The following is a 19,121-nucleotide window of genomic DNA, read 5'->3' on the forward strand; positions in this document are numbered from 1 at the left end:
CTCACTCACACACACCTCACTCACACTTCACTCACTCACACACACACACACACCTCACACACACACACACCGCACACACTCACACACACACACACATCTCACACACACACACACACACACAGGTTTGTTTTTGTGAAAAGTGGGGACATCCCATAGGCCTAATGGTTTTTCTACTGTACTCGACTTTGGCTCGACGATATCTCTCTGTCTGATGTTGTAGGACATTGAAGCCGATCACTACACACTCCTGAAGAAGTTAAGAAAGCCCCTTCCTGTGGATAAAATATCAAGCGATCTTGTCTACAAGCCTCCCACAGCGGTCCGAATGCCATCACTGGACCGCGGAGCTGGAGATGGTGAGGAAAACTGATGTTTAAAGGCCTTTTCACACTGAACGCGAAGACGCTTTTGAATCAAAACAGTAGATCCCTGTGGGGCTGTTCACACCAGGCACGATCAAAACGAATCATTTTTTGTGTCGATTTTTTTTCCCCCGTCGCTCCGCGATGAAACGGGCCGTCCAATGAGATTTGAGCTTAGATCACGTGTCCGGAGCAGCTGCTGTTGCACAAAAGGGTGCGAGTGTTTCGAAAACCAGAGTAAACAAACACCGAAGAAGAGAGTGGATGCTGAGTTCTTGTTATCATTGGTATCTGAGAACAGATCTATTCTCACATGTTCTTTATACAGAATATCATTTCTATTAAATCTCCACTGATTATGTGATCTGAAGAGCGCTGTCCGTTTTCTTCCACGTGTGCGAGCGTGCTCAGATCTGTCAGAAAGGGCTTTATTACCAAGTATGTTTACACACACAAGGAATATGACTTGGCGACAGGAGCTTCCAGTGCAGAAGAACGTACAGACATACATAGAGTGACACAGTAAAGATGAAATAACACTAATATAAGACAAACAGAAAACTAAATAATGCACTATATACAGAAATAGAAGTATAGAGAAAAAAACATGTAATTGTTTAAATGAATTTACAGATATGTTATTTACAAGTGTACCGTTTATGTATTTAACAATATACAATTACCAGATACTATGTATAAAAGTGTCAGTTATGATTTTTAATTGTTCAGGCTGAATATGGCCTGCGGGGGGAAACTGTTCTTATGCAGCAGCTCAAAGAGGGAGTGAGCTGGGTGTGAGGGTGGTTTTTCCAGCCCTTTTCCTCACTCTGGAGCTGTAAAGATCTGTGATGTTGGGCAGCTTAAAGTGGGTCAATCATGTGATCATATCTCCTGCCCTTCTGTATGAAAAAAAATTGAAACATTTTTCTACACATGAAATATGAACGCAAATAGACATGATTGTGAAGAAATATTTCCTGTATGTGTTTTTTTTTTTTTATGAAGCTCATGGTATTTTTATAACAATAAAGGATGTTTATGACGGATGATATGTGGGTGTAGCATTCAATCAATTATAAAACATGCAAAGAAGGCATGTCTGACTATTATAGATCAAAATCCACTTTAGGTCAAAAGCGGACGTTATTACAAGTATTAAAGTGGGTTTTAAGCAAAAACATTAATAATCACATAGATTTAGCTAATTGTGCCTCTATTTAATATGTATTATTGTAAGCATTATAGATAGTTTGTGTTTCTGGTGTGGAACCAAACTGTATTTGTCTTAATTTAATGCTGTTGAGCAGCAGATGATGTTAAATCCATATATGAATTGCATATCTGATGAAAAATGCATTGTTGTTGGCACCACCTAGTGTGCAGGCGTGAATTAGCAGAAGGCGATTAATCGTTTTGCGCTCGGTGTGAATCGGCCTTTAGAGTTTAGTGCTGTTTTTAACACACTTTAGCATGTTTAAATCCATTTTCCAGAACAGAAATGTTCATAAAGTCTGCAGATTCCGTGTTATGTTTAATATTTGTGTGTTGTTCGTTCAGGTAAAGAGGGCGTCTCAACAGAACCAGCTCAGCCCGAAATCCAGTCCACTGGTTTCTGACGGTTTACACTGGACCTGATAGAGGACTTTCATCTCGCGCAAACACACACTCCGCACTCTGTGATGTAGCCCCTTCCCAGCATGCCTTGCGCCTGGAAGCACCATCCAGGCTAAATTATGTGTTTGTGTCAATCAGAAATTCGTGTCTCGGGACGGACGACCCTTCGGCCAGCGCTGAGAAAGAAAGGAGGAAAAAGAAAGTAGTAGCGCATTCGAGAGAGAGAGAATGAGATGTTATTGACGAAGAGCGTAATTGTGAAGAGATGCGCGAAGAACAGGAAGTGAGAAACGCAAGTGGAACGTGACCTAGCGCGGCTGAAGACATGACTCTGTCCCGCGAAGGAAACCCAGCACTTTACCTGCTGTTCGTCTGTTTCTCGTCAGGAAACTCGTGGATACAAACGGGCGACGTTTCGGCCGCGTATATCGCGAGCCGCGTCCATTTACAGATAAACTGCGTTGACAAATTCAGGTTCTTTTGCACTGGGACCCCTGTGGAAATACACAAGAGGGGGAGGGGGCGAATAAGGATGTCTCACGAAATCATTGTTCGTTCGTTAATATCGTAGCTTGTATTTCATTGCGTAACACTATGCGAAAAAAAAAAAAAGGAAGGAAAACGAAAAAAGGTGAAGGTTTTGTTTTGAAGATTTGTGCTCAAATATCAAATGAACGTACGTTTGTTCGGTTTCTACGCACAGTTTAACACTATCGCACAGTTCGTAACTGGACTCCCGTTTATATCGTAACGGGGGAAAAAGGGGCGTGTCTATGAATTCTGACATCATGTCATGTGACCTGCAAGCTGACACATTTGCATTACGTGTAAATACTGTGAACTTTTGTCGCTCACTGTTTGCGGTAGTTAATTCGTAGCTCAACGGGTGCTCGAAACACAAATGAAGGGATCGGGAACTAATAATAAAAAATAAAAAAAACGCAACTTTGCGTTTGAAAAACGAGCGTCTTTATAAGTGTTTAATTCGTACACCTAACCTGCCAAAGGAGGATTGTTACCTCACCTCCTTTTAAGTTTGTTTTGTTTATTTTTTATTTTAATAATTGTTTTTGCGAGTTTATGCGTGACTGCAGAACGTTTTTAACGCGGATTGAATTCGGCGGCGGTTGCTTGTATGGATAACTACTGTTAACTCAGGTGGAGAAATGTAGATGTGATTTCTCTCGTTAGCTTTAACTCTTTCCCGTGCGTTTCCTTCTCGACTTTGGTTTCTTGCCTCATTCCTCCATCGTTCTACATTCATTCATACTCGTCAACGGCTCGGCAATTTGTACGCTGAAGAAACGAAGAAACCCATGCTCGTGCGAACTACTGTACGTAAAGGTTTGTTTTTATTTTTATTGACATTGACTCGTGTAATATAGTTGACAGCCTGTTTTATATGTTCATTTCCTGTAAAGCTCTAGTCATTTCTTTAATTTTATTTTTTGTAGATATGACAAGCGAAAAGATGTGTAAATTATTTTCTCTTCCTCTTTTTAAAAATGGCGAGATTGTTAGACGCACAGAAGGAAAACGAAAACCCGTGTTAAAAAAACTCATTTGTTTTGTGAAATTAAAAATGTTTAAAAAAACAACAACCGTGCAGTGTGTTTTTGGTGGGGAATTTTAAGGAAGGTTTCTCATATTCAAAACCTGTCCGGACTGATTTTCTTCTCACATTCCAGTAACTTTATCTCTGATGGGGAATGAAAAGCTGCTTTGGAATTGGATATGGCCTTTGAAAACAGATTGAAGCATGAAAATCGATATCTGTCAATATTGTTGTGAGCACTAATGATATATAGTGTGAAAACTAATAGTTTTTAGCAATTCAGAAGCATTTTATATATAAAGGTGAGTACAGGAATGCAGTTTGTATTGAATTTGCTTGTTTTAGTTTTTTGGTGTACGGATATATAATATTATTTCTTAAAAGGCTAATGTCAGACAGTTTTAGTGGAATTATTTGAGGATTTATTGATCTTTTGGAACTGATGTGTTTTCATAAATGTCAGATCAGGGCAAGCCGTCGCATGCTTTTACATCCTGTAATTTTATACAGTGAATTACTATTTCTGTTCGCCAAAAGCACAGTTTATAGGTTACCTTTTAGATCTTAGCTCTTTCATGAATCACGTTTTGCTTAATTTGTGAAGCTGCTGTTTATATTTTGCTGAGAAGTCTGTGACAACTTAACCCATTATAGGAATAGTATATGTTAAATGCATGTATTATTTTTATTTTTATTTTTTCCCCTAGTAAATGTTCAAAAGCTTTTTGGAGTCGCAAAGCATGTGTGAGTACAGAAATTGACTTGGAGAATGAAACCAGATACATATTCACTGGAGTATAAGTGTGACAACTAGCCCCGGTCTATTGTTGCACACGTTTGAAACCTTTTGTGAGCTTTTAATATCAAAGAAAATGGCATTTATATATATATATATATATATTTAAAAAAGTTATATGATATTTTGTTATGTGTGTGTGTGTGAGTGTGAGAGGGAGAGAGTGTGTGTGTGTGAGTGTGAGAGAGAGAGAGTGGAACAGCAGCAAAAACGGCCTTTGTGTGTGTGTGTGTGAGGGAGAGAGAGAGTGTGTGTGTGTGTGAGTCAAGCAGCAACCTCTCGCTCTCTCTCTTGAATCCAACACGCAAGTGACTTAAACTGCAATTCGTCGACTGGCCGCTCGAGACAAACCCATAGCTATGTTAAAATGCCCAGCTTTACAGCAGAAACAAATATATGTTTACAGTAAGGTGACCGGATTTCAGAAATGAAAACCAGGGACATTTCCTAGTTCAGTGGTAAAATATCACTGAAATCTCACTTGTGGTTATCTACGAGTTAAAAAACGGGGACAGTATATTTTTGCTTTTTAATTGTTGTGGGATCCATAGAGAGAGAGAGAGAGAGAGAGAGAGAGAGAGAGTGTGAGGGAGAGAGAGAGAGAGAGTGTGTGTGTGTGTGAGGGAGGGAAGGCGGAGCAGGAACGTGGGGGAGGTCGGGTCGAGTCGGGCGTCCATTCGGGGCGTGTATCAGCTCAGGTTTGAATGGAGACGGAAATATGTGAGTGAAGAAGAAAAAAGAAAAACACGGACGCGAAGTAGAGTCCACAGGCCAGAGAACATTTCACATTCACTGATCCGAAGCGATTCGGCAAGAGGAGGATTTCACTCACCTGCAAACTGTGAGTTTATGAAGAAAAGGGATTTTTTTTCTTCTTTTTTTGTATCGTGTGGATTATTCTTCTGGGGAAAAGAGATACAAAGAGGCGAGTGAAAGTGGCTGCTGCATGTATCATCTGCGGGATGCAGAGAGTATCAGTTATACTTCCGTTTTAAAACATTTTATCATTAATATCTCATTTGGATGGGTTTCTATTACATGTTATATTCAGTCTAGTGTTGCATGATATGTTTGAAGTAAAACAGTTGGCCGTGAATCTGTCGTGGACTTTGCATTTAAATGCACCTCAAGGATCCGCTCTCATTGTTTTCTGGGCTTCTGAATGAAGCTTTGCTGGAGCGGGTTTGTTTCGCAGCTTCTTTCGGACTCTTCTTTGTGTTCAGAGATCCGCAAATTCAGCCGTTTGGAAGAAAATGTACAGCCGGTTATAGTCTAAGACGTTTTATGTGTTGAATCTCTTTTTGTAACCACAATTAATAGTTTGAAATTGAAAGAAAGTGTTGTTTTTTCTGTTTGGATGAGTCTCAATACAGTGATATTTAGCGTAATGATTCATTTTAGTGAATCGATTTGTTTCAGTAACCGCTTCGTTCGAATTCCCTCCCAGAAGTCTTCTTGCGTTTGATTTTGTACGTTTTTGGGGTGTATCTATATTTAACTTTTTAAATAGTGTTATTTTAACACTTGTTTGTGTTTATGATTCCAGCACACCACCTACCTCGCAGTCGAGCGATTTACGAATGTGGTGCGAATCGGTTCATCTGAATGATCACTTTGAATCGGTTCAATAGAACGATTCGTTGGCCAGTCAGGCATCGCTAATGATAATTATTCACGGGATCCTGTTGCACTTAATGATTGTTAATAATGTACATAAAATGCATAAAACATTCATATAATCACTACATGTAACTTTTGGGATTTTTTTTGTTTGTTTTTAATCGTTAGCGTTTTCCTCGAAACTAAACTAATTGCATACTTTTCCCATCTGAGTTTAGTGATTTTCACATTTTGAGTACATACTTGTAAAACAAACTCGCACGTTTTAAAAGTGATTTGTTTGTTCATTGTTTGTATTTCGCTGTCTAAAGCGTAGCGAGACCTCAGTAAGAAATGCTTGCTCTACTTAATATTTTATTGGGGTTTTTTTTGTTGTTGTAAATTGTCTTTATTATTTACGTGCAGAACGTAGACATATTTGTTTCTTAGTTTTGTTCGGTTACGTTGCATCTAGGTTACTGTGTCACGTCGAGTGTGGTCGCATGAAGGCCCGAAAGCCTCGGACTCTCGTAGGCGCGGGCGGCGGGGGTGTCGCGCATGTCACGCGGCGGTGATTGACGCCGCCAGTCCGAGGCTTTGAGGCCCGCGCGGTGCGATGAGCTCAGATGTCTCCTTTGCCGTCTCCTAGGAGACTGTAACCCGAGCACGGCATTGAAACACTCAATGGACGCTCATTTCAAAACAGTTTGACATTCACAGTATGCTTTCCATTCTTCATAAACGAAAGTGCACTGTAGGTGTTTTTTTTAGGCTTCATTTGGTGCCTGTAATGTGTCTTGTGACACTTGACCATGTGTGTTTGTTCAACTGTGTTGTTGTTTAAATAGGTCAGATGAGACCAGGAATAATGGGTAACTGTATATGCAGGCCAAATCCACACCTGGGACCGGTGTGTTAGTTCATAAATCACAGCTGCCACGCCTCACCTCCACACCCATTACTGCAGCTGCCGAACGCATCTGCACCGAATACCAGATCAACGTCTGCACCTTTACAGTAAAACTGCAGTGTCGAGTTATCCTGGATTCATATATTCAGATGCAGTCTTGTATGATGTGGATGCTTGGTTTGGGGTCAAATAGACGTTTAGAAGATGTCTTTAAGATGTTTATGATTTGAAAAAACCAGCATATGCTGGTTAGGTATGTTTTGAAGCTGGGATGCTGGTTTGAGCTGGTTTAAGCTGGTGCTTTGCTGGTCCTTAGCTGGTCATGTGCTGGTCTTAAGCTGGTCGGACCAGCACATGACCAGCATAAACCAGCAAAAGGACCAGCATAAACCAGCAAATCTTAAAGACATCTGTCAGATGTTTGTACACATGCTTTCCAGATGAAGTGATCTGAACATAACATCTTGCAGACGTAGGCTACGTGTGCTATCTGGGAAAGCCCCTTTTCTTTCTAGAACTGGAATATTGTCCATCCTATTAGTTATTGGTTATGTACTGATTCATTTAGTTTCAGGTTGTTTTGCTCATCACACCTGTATCTGAAGTGTTTACGAGCGGTTCCCACATAAACGCAAGTGTTGCCAGGAGGTGTCGCGTTTAAAGTTGCAGACAGATTTTGATGGAAATAAGGTTTATTGTCTATTATCAGTGTAACATTGTATGAATCACAGATCATGCAGAACTTGGCCAACATGGACTAGTTGCGAAATCTTTCGTAAAATCGCCCATTACATGGATTCCTATTGAAATTACTAGATTTTGCTTGCAAAAATTAATTGAACAACATTAAATGTGACCAACCTTAAAGGCCTGCTCACACCAGGGAGGATAACTATAAAGATAACGATGAAGATATAGTTCTCAAAAAATCGTTCTCAATATTAAAGAATAGCAGAGTCCACATTACAGCTATAACGATAACGGCACAGAGAATCACTTTCAGAATGATTTTTTTTTTGCAGATAATGAATCAATCCTGCTGTAACGAGCTTGAGAATTTAAAGCGGCAGACGAGAATGCGCTTGCTGTGGTAACTGTGATAATTTGAGTAATTTAATGATTCTGGTTCAACTTTATGATTTCATGAACGATTCTCTCAGTGCTCTGGAGGAAGTGTCCCCCAATAATTGCCATATTTTCCAAAAGTCACACGTGGATAAGTTGCACGGGTCAAAATTGCATTGTTGAGAGAAAATTAAAAAAATAAAACAGAAGTCGGATTTTACAAAATGTTTACGTTATTTCAGTTCCCCTCACTTCACAAAATCCTTTACATTTAATTGTATACAGAACACAATTATAGTGGCACTCCTTAATATCAACATTTACTATAAACGCCAAGTCTAAACGAATTTAAAGTGTGTGCATGTGAATGAATTTACTGAATTAACCGTCATTAACCAAACTGATTTCTGTTAGCAGTGCAAGAGCTGATATGTTGTGTGTGCGCTACTTGATGCTAATTAGCTTTGGGATATAAGTTATAGCATGTTTGAGATGATTAAAAACCTGGCTTGTAGTCTAAACAACATGATACTACTCCAAAAAATGCATTATGAATTCCAGCACCGCTTGATTCACGGTTGGGTTGAATCTCTGAAGGTCTCCTCAGACTGATGGGTGACACATGTTCAGAGTCCGTCCTGGACAAATGGTGTCTTATCAGCTCTGTAAACAACTCCTGACGGCCCACACACACAAGAGACAGACTGTCTGTTTCCGTCTCACATGAGTCCTGTTAGGAGACAGAAATGTGAGCGTTAAGAGCAAAAATAGATGGCAGAGTGCTGGCTCTTATTTAGATAATCAGATTGAGCCGTTACTTAAGAAACGGCCAAAACAACTCGGCTCGTTTGTTGATGAAACTAATGCAAAAATAGACGTCTGTTATTTCTTTACACTGGTTTGCGTTTCATGCGTTCATATACGGCGGCCATAGAAACACCCCCTCCCTCCTCCCGACCCCTCCCGACCCCTCACACATTCATTCCCATAGCAACAGCCAAGCTCAGTTGCCGTGGAGATGACAAGCGATGGCCGGGGAATGTGTGTTGAGTAACGGGGTTTTTATGAGATGCTGAAGTACTCGTGCTCGGCTGAGATTAGTTAGAGTTTTTTTGATGTTCTTAAAGTGTTTCAGAAATTCCTGTTCAGCGCAACAGCAGTCTTTAAAGTTATTTCGGATTGATTAGGAATGCTGATAATGTGTGTATGTGAGTGGTTCGAACACAATGGGCATCATTCATTCACATGAGCAGAACGAATGTCTGCGGAAAATCGCTGTTGCCTGAATTGTTGTGATTAATTGAATGAGACAGTTTACGTGAGAATGATTTAAATACCATTTCCGCAGCCTGTGTTTCACAAATGAAGCCCGATGTTTTTACATGGAGGTCAAGTGTTGGGTTTGGGGTTTGAATATGAATGTAAATTAGGGATGCATTATATTGAAGGAAACCGCGATATACCCTCCTCTTGTGTTGGGGTGATTTTGACCTATGCTTGACGTTCAAACTGCTCGAAATGCTGGTTAAACTATTAATTTCTTCTGGAAATTTGGTGATTATTTCTCATTTAGGGTCATGAATGTGCATGCAAAGTTTCAACACATAGATGCGTTTTGGAAAGGCTGTACAAAAATGACAGATTTGGTATTGGGGTTATATCGAGCCCTATTGGCTTGCATGCAGTTTCGCAAAAATCAGTGCGTTAAAAAACACTGGAGAGTCAGGTAAAGCAAACAGAAAACTTTAATTGCAGCTTGGCAAACACTAAAATATGAAATGCAAAGACACAAAGATTCTTCGAAACTGAGACTTGTCTTCTCAATTGTCCAAGAAAAATTAGCTGTTTCTTTGTCGATTTACGGAGTCAAAAACAAAATCTGTCAAATGCTTGTCAAATGGTTTTTGGATCTCAATTACTAGTCTGTTGCAGCACTGAAAAGAAGTGTCTGAAATTAATTTTATCCTTACAAGGATTTGCAGTACAAATAGCAATGAATACTACTAACATAATGCACTAGTTATTTGCACTTCAGTGTAGATTTTTGGCAAATTACATGGAAACCAGTTTGGATAAATTTGACCCAAACACAAAAGTCTCAGTACTCAGTTTTTGAACAGGAAGGTTAAATCACGTGACGTGTGTAAAATCAATTTAGATTATATTGAGTTTTTCCTCTTTGATGCCTGCAGGTTACATATAACTTGAGCGGATTTATTTATTTATTTTTTGAAGCTGTTGTGATCATATCGCAATATCATATCACAATTTTGTACATTTGTGATATTTTGATAATTGTACAGCCCTGATGTAAATATTGCATTTAACTCTTTCCCCGCCAGCATTTTTGAAAAAAAGTTGCCAGCGATTTTGATGATTTTCACTAAAATTCGATGGCCTCCAGTATATTTTGCTGTATGAATATTTGAATATGCAATACACCAAAATAAAGATCAGAGCCTCTACTTTTAAACAAAACAAACAGTTTTATTCTAGCTTAAAGCATTCTTTTTTTTTTTGTACTCGTTCAGAAGATGTGTAATAGCGCCCCCGAGTGTATAACAGTGAAAACATGAAAAGCCGTAAAAACTCGTCTTTGGCGGGGAAGCGTTTTCTTCTAAAAGACGAGATAACTCGTCAGTGGTGGGGAAAGAGTTAATGCGCTGTCGAGACCCTGAACCGGGTGTTTGGGGTCTGAGTTGAACCTGTGTGAGATGTTCAAGCGTTCAGTGATGGCTGGGATGCTGATGCTCCGTAGTTGTCCTCACAGGTCCGTCCTCTCCTCTCCGTCAGCCTCCAAGATAGATTCTCTCAGGAGTAAAGTGGAACTGCTGAAGCTGCCGCTGACCCTGTCGTCCAAATCCATCTCGGAGCGCAAGACTCGGCTGGGCGGAGCCACAGAGCGCTCCAGGGGCGGAGCTGGGGCCCACAAACCCCGCCCACCGGCCCCAGACATGGACAACGAGTCGCAGTACTCGGGCTACTCCTACAAGTCTTCACATTCACGCAGCTCTCGCAAACACAGGTACACGCAGATCACATACACGTACGAAATTATTCCTGCTTATTCAGTCCTGGAGATCTGCTTACCTGCAGAGTTCAGTCAAACACACCTGCCTGTGATTATCAAGAGCTCCTGAAGATCTCAGTCAGCTGCTTCATGTGGAGCACAACTTATTTAGATGTTTTTGTTTTTTATGTTTTAGAAATTATTCTTTTCTGCTCATCAAAAATACAGTAAAACAGTGAAATATTATTACAATTTAAAGTAGCTGTTTTCTATGTGAATATCTGTTCAAATGTATGTGGCTTGGGTGTAAAGAGTTTCTGTGTCATGTGACTCCTGGTGTGTCCCGTGTGGTTCAGGGAGCGGAGAGACAGGCATCGCTCGAAGAGCAGAGACAGCAGCAGCAGAGGAGACAAGTCTGTGACCATCCAGGCCCCTGGAGAGCCGCTGCTGGACGCCGAGAGCACACGCGGGGATGACCGGGTCAGTGCACGCTGCTAGAAGACACACACGGACAAAGAGTGTGTGTTTGGAAATCATTTCACTTACTGTATGCATGAAGGAGAACCACCATTGAGAAGAATGCACCAAAAAACCCCTCAAAAGTAAAAGATCAGGTCACATCGAATCTAAGTTAAAAACAGTTCTTTTCTTTGGCGTTCGACCAGCTGTAGAGATTTGTTTGAAGATGTTTGTCTACTCTCTTTTATTATTATTATATTTTCTAGCTCTGTATTGATTTTTGTAAAGCACGTTGGTCAGTATGTTGTTTTTAATGGTGTTATGTTCATAAATATAGTGGAAAATGTGTCATGAATGTCACTGTACAAAAATATTGTTTCCTAAAATAGTGCATTTTCTTTATCACATGATCTTCAGAAATCATTCTAATATGCTGATTTGATATGTTGTGCTGATGAATATTGTTGTGGAAATCTTGCTACATTTTATTTTTCAGGATTATTTGATGAATAGAAAGTTCAAAAGAACAGCATTTACTCAAGAAAAAAAAAAACTTTTGTAACTTAATGAATGTCCTTCTTTCACTTTTGATCAATGTAATGGATTCTGGCTAAAAAAAGTTTTTTTGTGGTAGAGTGGTAGTTTAAAGGGTTAGTTCACCCAAAAATGAAAATTCTGTCATTAATTGGATGACCGGGTCAGTGCACGCTGCTAGAAGACACACACGGACAAAGAGTGTGTGTTTGGAAATCATTTCACTTACTGTATGCATGAAGGAGAACCACCATTGAGAAGAATGCACCAAAAAACCCCTCAAAAGTAAAAGATCAGGTCACATCGAATCTAAGTTAAAAACAGTTCTTTTCTTTGGCGTTCGACCAGCTGTAGAGATTTGTTTGAAGATGTTTGTCTACTCTCTTTTATTATTATTATATTTTCTAGCTCTGTATTGATTTTTGTAAAGCACGTTGGTCAGTATGTTGTTTTTAATGGTGTTATGTTCATAAATATAGTGGAAAATGTGTCATGAATGTCACTGTACAAAAATATTGTTTCCTAAAATAGTGCATTTTCTTTATGCTTTAGAATAAAATGTAATAAAAAATAAAATAAAATGACTTCATGAACAGTGAGTACTTGTCTGGCACCGAAATGAATATAAAGTACAACAAAAGTGCCATAGCATCAGTCCATGTGACCAGTGTTGTTTTAATATGTATATAGTATATTTATTTGGCTTTTATTTTTGTTTTTTGAGTTGTAGAAATTGTATGTGCTTTCGTAATTTTTATTAGTTTTTAAAAATATTTATATTTATCTTTATCATCATTACAGTTTTAGTTAGTAATTTTAGTATTTAAACATAACTTGGGAGCTGACTGAAGTAAGTTTTTTCCTTTTAATTTTCTTAATTTTTTCTTACATTTTCTTTATTTCCCATGTTATCTGATTTAGTCATTTTAATAAAATAAGTTTAGCTTAAACTTATTTTGGTTAGTTGCCAAGGCTGCGGTTTAATGATTTTTTAAGTTAAAAGTTTTTCATCTAATGCTTATTTTAGTTCAGCTCTTTCAGTTATTTTTAATTATTTTATTGTTGTATTTAAAATGTTGTAATTTTAGTGGATGTTTCACTCGTTTTGTTATATTGTCATTTTTGTAAGTAGTTTTTTGTATTCTTTTTTTATTTTTTCTATTTAGCTGTTTTATTAATTTCAGTAATTTAATTAAAAAATTAGAAATTTTGCCTCGGCAACTGACTGAAATAAGTGTTGTTGTTTTTTCTTTAATTTTTTCTTATTTTCTTTTTTTTCCGCCATGTTATCTGATTTATTAATTTTAATAAAATAAGTTTAGCTTAAACTTATTTTGTTTAGTTGCCAGCTCTTTCAATTATTTTTCATTATTTTATTGTTGTATTTATTTATTTACTTTAATTTTAGTGGACTTTTCAGTCACTTTATATTCTTTTGTCATTTTTGTAAGTTTTTGTATTCTTTATTTTATTTTCTATTTAGCTGTTTTATTAATTTTATTAATTTAATTTAAAAATTAGAAATGCTGCCTCGACTAACTGAAATAACTCTATCTCTTTTAATAAATTAAGTTTAGCTTAAACTTATTTTGGTTAGTTGCCAGGGTTACAGTTACCAGCTCTTTCAATTATTTTTCATTATTTTATTGTTGTATTTATTTTAATTTTAGTGGGCATTTCAGTCATTTTATATTCTTTTGCAATTTTTGTATTATTTTTTTATAATTATTTTTTTCTGTTTAGCGGTTTTATTAATTTTAGTAATTTAAGTTAAAATTAGAAATGTTGCCTTGGCAACTATCTGAAATAAGTTTCTCATGTAATTTATCTCAGCTTTATCCAGTAATCCGACATGATTTGTACTGGTTTTAATCCACAAAAGCAGCGCTGCATGTGACTCCTGTGCGTCTCTCGTCAGGATGATAACTGGGGCGAGACCACCACGGTTGTGACCGGGACGTCCGAGCACAGCGTGTCTAACGAGGACCTGACGCGGGCGTCTAAGGAGCTGGAGGACTCGTCTCCGCTGGAGTGCCGTCGCTACGCGGGGCCCGTCCTGAGCGGCGTTCTGGGTCTGTTCGCGCTCCTGACGCCGCTGGCCTTCCTGCTGCTGCCCCAGCTGCTGTGGCGCGACTCCCTGGAGCCCTGCGGGACCCCTTGCGAGGGCCTCTACGTCTCGCTGGCCTTCAAGCTGCTGGTGCTGCTCATCTCGTCCTGGGCTCTGTTCCTGCGGCCGCCCCGTGCCTCGCTGCCGCGCTTCTTCGTCTTCCGCTGCCTCCTGATGGCGCTGGTCTTCCTCTTCGTGGCCTCGTACTGGCTCTTCTACGGCGTGCGGGTGCTGGAGCCGCGAGAGCGCGACTACAGGGGCATCGTGGGATACGCCGTCTCTCTGGTAGACGCGCTGCTGTTCATCCAGTATCTGGCGCTCGTGCTGCTGGAGGTCAGGCAGCTCAGACCAGCCTTCTGCCTCAAAGTGGTTCGCACCACCGACGGGGCCAGCCGCTTCTACAGCGTGGGCCACCTCAGGTTAGTGACTGAACTTGTTACGAGGAAGGATTGCTGAGGAAATCCTTGAAATTAATGCACAGTCTGTCAGGACCACTATCGTCAAAATGATAGATACTTAGCATAAAGTTTGGTTTGGCGGTATGGTTCTGTTCTGGGCAAAAAACTCCCTGCCCATCCATGCAGCCTGTCATGAATGAGCATACGGCAGCTGATGATTGTAATTGAGATCTAGGCGCTCTGATGTGTAACAGTGATGAACAATCCCCATTGAGTTGCTAATGTGTTTAGATATATATGTGACCCTGGAGCACAAAACCAGTCATAAGGGTAAATTTTTTGAAATTGAGATTTATACAGCATCTCAAAGCTGAATAAATAAGCTTTGCTTGGTGCAAAAAAACATCTAAATATTGAGAAAATCGCCTTTAAAGTTGTTCAAATGAAGTTCTTAGCGATGCATATTACTAATCAAAAATTAAGTTTTGATATATTTACAGTAGGAAATTAACAAAATATCTTCATGGAACATGATCTTTACTTAATATCCTAATGATTTTTGGCATAAAAGAAAAATCAATCATTTTGACCCATACAATGTATTTGTTGGCTATTGCTACAAATATACCCCAGCGACTTAAGACTGCTTTTGTGCTCCAGGGTCACATATGCGCTTAGGGTCTGATGTTTTCAAAAATGTTCAAAATCGGATGCAAATATTGTATTTGCTGTTTTCTCACGTGCAACAAGCCGCAATCCGCAAGAAAATGTAGCAGAAATCAAACCGATTGAAGTGTAAATGCAGCTTGATTGTGTTTTTGCAGGATCCTGATGCTTTTGTTTGTCAGTCGGCTTCCTTTTGTGCTGCTGTCTCTATTTTAGCAACATGTAGTGGAAATAACGCATGATTTGTGCGGGAAAAATCTAATAGTGATTATTCTTTTTATTTTTTCCCTGATAAAAATAGATTTTTTTTTTTAGGCTCCAGATATTCTGTGCTTCTTTGTACACTATTATTATTATTATTATTATTGATTAATATTAAAGCAATAATCCCCGTGAAGCCGTGGTTTACAGTGAATTTATAACAGCTAAGGGGCGTTGTTAGGCACGACGCGAAGCTGTTATAAATTCATTGTAAACCACGGCTTCACGGGGGTTATTGCTTTTATAAAACGGCTATTCCATATACGTAGTAAGGTTTAACAAAATAAAACAGAGCAAATAAAGTGTAATGATATTAATAAAAACAGTATTCTTCCACCAAACAATGTAGTTCCTCAGAATCAGTTGTGGTTGCAACAAAGTGGTTGCCGAGCAACACACAGAAGTAAACAAAGGTGTATGTTTGTAGAGTAATTTACAACAGCTTCGAATGCGGCTCAGCCAATCAGAATCAAGGACCGGAACTATCCGTTCTATAATATTAAATAAAAAATAAAATACAATTGTAAAATGAAACATTTCTGGCTGTCTTTCTATGTTTTCAAACGTTAATTATCAAGGTTTTTTTTATTATTATTTTGGCAGAAAACCGCCGGGAGACCATGTGTTTCTTATTTGTTGATTTGTAAATGCTTTTCATTACAATTTTTTACAGTGTGCACATTTATTTCCTTAAAATGCCGCTTTGACGATTTGATAACAGCACTAAGCCATATTGCTATTTGTATTTTATTTCAATTGATCGTGCATCCCTGGCATAAAGCAGTAAGTAATGCTATAAATGAAGTTGTGTGTGTGTGTGTGTGTGTGTGTGTGTTGTCAGCATCCAGCGAGCAGCGGTGTGGGTTCTGGATCACTACTACACTGATGTCCCAGTCTACAACCCTGCTTTACTCAACCTGCCCAAGTCCATCCTGTCTAAGAAGAAGTCTGGATTTAAGGTGTACTCCCTGGGAGAAGGTACACCCCATCTTTCCCATGTCACAGCCTTTTTTGTCATCCTGGCTTGGTTTCCTTTTCACAGAGAGTGATTGAGAGAGACCGAGAGAGAAGCCTGTGTTTATTTCCACTGCTTTCCTCTCCAGATAACAGCACCAATAACTCGACGGGTCAGTCTCGCGCGATGATCGCCGCCGCCGCACACAGACGGGACAACTCTCCTGATTTCCCAGTCTACAACCCTGCTTTACTCAACCTGCCCAAGTCCATCCTGTCTAAGAAGAAGTCTGGATTTAAGGTGTACTCCCTGGGAGAAGGTACACCCCATCTTTCCCATGTCACAGCCTTTTTTGTCATCCTGGCTTGGTTTCCTTTTCACAGAGAGTGATTGAGAGAGACCGAGAGAGAAGCCTGTGTTTATTTCCACTGCTTTCCTCTCCAGATAACAGCACCAATAACTCGACGGGTCAGTCTCGCGCGATGATCGCCGCCGCCGCACACAGACGGGACAACTCTCATAACGAATACTACTACGAGGAGGCCGAGATGGACCGCAGGGTCAGAAAACGCAAGGCCAGGTCAGAGTCCTGAAGAAAAACGCTCATGAATAAATCATGAATATCTGGGTGAATCTCACAAGCCAGAAAAAGTGAAAAAATTACTAAAAATTATCTAATGAATATATAAAACTCATTGTATTGATCAATTTAGATGGAAATTGTTTAATTATGAAAATAATCAATGCAGAAAATCTTACGTATGCATGTTTTTATTTAATTTTTATTCTTTTGGGGGTTTTTTTCTTTTTTTTGTATTTATTTATTCATTTTTTTAATTTCTATTTATTATATTATTTTTTTTTCTTTTTTTATATTTGTATATTTTATTTTTTTATTTTTTTGTTTTTTTGAGTGAATTGTGACCTGGACATGCTTCCATGAAGAAATAGATCCTGATAAATCGTGAATATCTGGGTGAATGTCACAAACCAAAAAAAAAAGTGAAAAATTACTGTTGCATTAATGACAATCTAATGAATATATGAAACTCATTGTATTAAAAAAAGAAAATGTTATGAAAATAATCAATGCAGAAAGTCTTATGTATGCATGTTTTTATTTATTTATTTTTATTATTATTTTTAATTATTAAATTTTGATTTGTATTTATTTCATATTTATTATATTATTAATGCATTTTTATTTAATTTTTTATAAAAAATTTTGTTTTGTTTTTTATTTGTATTTTTGGAGTGAATTGTGACCTGCACATGTTTCCATGAAGTTCATCTGATGTCCCTGACTCTTATATTCTGTTGTGTTTTCTCCTCCCAGACTGGTGGTGGCGGTAGAGGAGGCGTTCACTCACATCAAGAGGTTCCAGGACGACGAGGCGGCGACGTCACCCAAGCACCCGCGTGAGGTGATGGACCCTCGAGAGGCGGCCCAGGCCATCTTCCAATGCAGAAAGTCTGATGTATGCATGCTTTTATTTAATTGTTATTTTGTTTTTTTTTCCCATTTTTATTTGTATTTATTTATTCATTTAATTTTATTTGGATTTATTGTATTTATTATTTAATATTTATTATATTATTTTAAATTTATGTATGCATGTTTTTATTTATTTATTTTTATTATTATTTTTAATTATTAAATTTTGATTTGTATTTATTTCATATTTATTATATTATTAATGCATTTTTATTTAATTTTTTATAAAAAATTTTGTTTTGTTTTTTATTTGTATTTTTGGAGTGAATTGTGACCTGCACATGTTTCCATGAAGTTCATCTGATGTCCCTGACTCTTATATTCTGTTGTGTTTTCTCCTCCCAGACTGGTGGTGGCGGTAGAGGAGGCGTTCACTCACATCAAGAGGTTCCAGGACGACGAGGCGGCGACGTCACCCAAGCACCCGCGTGAGGTGATGGACCCTCGAGAGGCGGCCCAGGCCATCTTCGCCCCCATGGCACGAGCCATGCAGAAGTACCTGCGCACGACGCGCCAGCAGCCCTACCACAGCATGGAGAGCATCATCGCTCACCTGCAGTTCTGCATCACTCACAACATGACGCCCAAGGTCAGCAAACACACCCGTCTACTGCTGTAACTCACGGTTTCTGTGGTGTGTGTGTGTAGAGCAGTGGTTGCCAACCCATCGATTGCGATCGACTGGTAGATCTTTATCACTGTCCCAGTAGATCCCGAAAATAACAGTAAAATAAGTATAAAAATGCATTACATTTCTGGGGTTATATTAATGTATTACTGAAGGGAACTGTCTTGAGAAAAGTTTCGATGGCAATGGCATTTTCTTCCCCTCCGTATAAAGCGCAGCTCTGCTTTGTTTACAGTGGTAACCAAGGAAACAAGGAAACGCTATATTGCGGTCGGTTCATAAGCAGTGATGCCAAGTTCGCGGTTTTCCCGCGGAATTGGGCTACTTTAACACTGTTGCCGAGCGTGTTGTTGTTCATGTCCGCGGGTTGAAGCGACCCCAATAACGTGATATTTAGCCCCTAAAATGTGAATTTTACTGGAAGATCCCTGCCGAAAAACGTGTATTTACCCCCGGAATTAGGGCTGCACGATAAATCGAAATGGAATCGAGATCGTGATTCGACAGAAGCTGCGATTGTCATGCGTATCTTTCAGTGAAGCACGGTTCTGTGATCAGCAGTAAATCTCCATCCGAAGGCCAGAGGGCGCTCTCACGCTGAAACTCCAAATCCGCCTCGCAGAAGATACCCAGAAAATGCCTATCGCTGCAGCTGAATAAACAGAAGATTAAACTGCTTTCATTGATTCAACGTGAATAATAAACAC

At 39.0% G+C, this 19,121-nt stretch overlaps 2 protein-coding genes across 2 annotated transcripts in view; both read left to right on the forward strand.

The window, feature by feature from the left end:
- The window catches only part of LOC107707287 (rho guanine nucleotide exchange factor 11-like), a 29,667-nt gene extending 26,258 nt beyond the window's left edge, over window positions 1-3,409 (forward strand). The window contains 2 exon segments of the mRNA XM_016511274.1: window positions 221-356; window positions 1,920-3,409. Coding sequence (XP_016366760.1) covers window positions 221-356; window positions 1,920-1,978 — 195 coding nt within the window. The 3' untranslated portion in view covers window positions 1,979-3,409.
- Window positions 3,410-4,953: 1,544 nt separating this feature from the next.
- Window positions 4,954-19,121, forward strand: part of LOC107707319 (vang-like protein 2) — a 16,883-nt gene continuing 2,715 nt past the window's right edge. The window contains exons 1-7 of the mRNA XM_016511309.1: window positions 4,954-5,168; window positions 10,672-10,926; window positions 11,268-11,391; window positions 13,823-14,430; window positions 16,178-16,314; window positions 16,736-16,871; window positions 18,132-18,375. Coding sequence (XP_016366795.1) covers window positions 10,856-10,926; window positions 11,268-11,391; window positions 13,823-14,430; window positions 16,178-16,314; window positions 16,736-16,871; window positions 18,132-18,375 — 1,320 coding nt within the window. The 5' untranslated portion in view covers window positions 4,954-5,168; window positions 10,672-10,855. The remainder of the gene's footprint in view (window positions 5,169-10,671; window positions 10,927-11,267; window positions 11,392-13,822; window positions 14,431-16,177; window positions 16,315-16,735; window positions 16,872-18,131; window positions 18,376-19,121) is intronic.

This window comes from Sinocyclocheilus rhinocerous, unplaced genomic scaffold (genome assembly GCF_001515625.1).
Source record: "Sinocyclocheilus rhinocerous isolate Xijiao unplaced genomic scaffold, SAMN03320098_v1.1 scaffold114, whole genome shotgun sequence".
Classification (NCBI taxonomy): Eukaryota; Metazoa; Chordata; class Actinopteri; order Cypriniformes; family Cyprinidae; genus Sinocyclocheilus; species Sinocyclocheilus rhinocerous.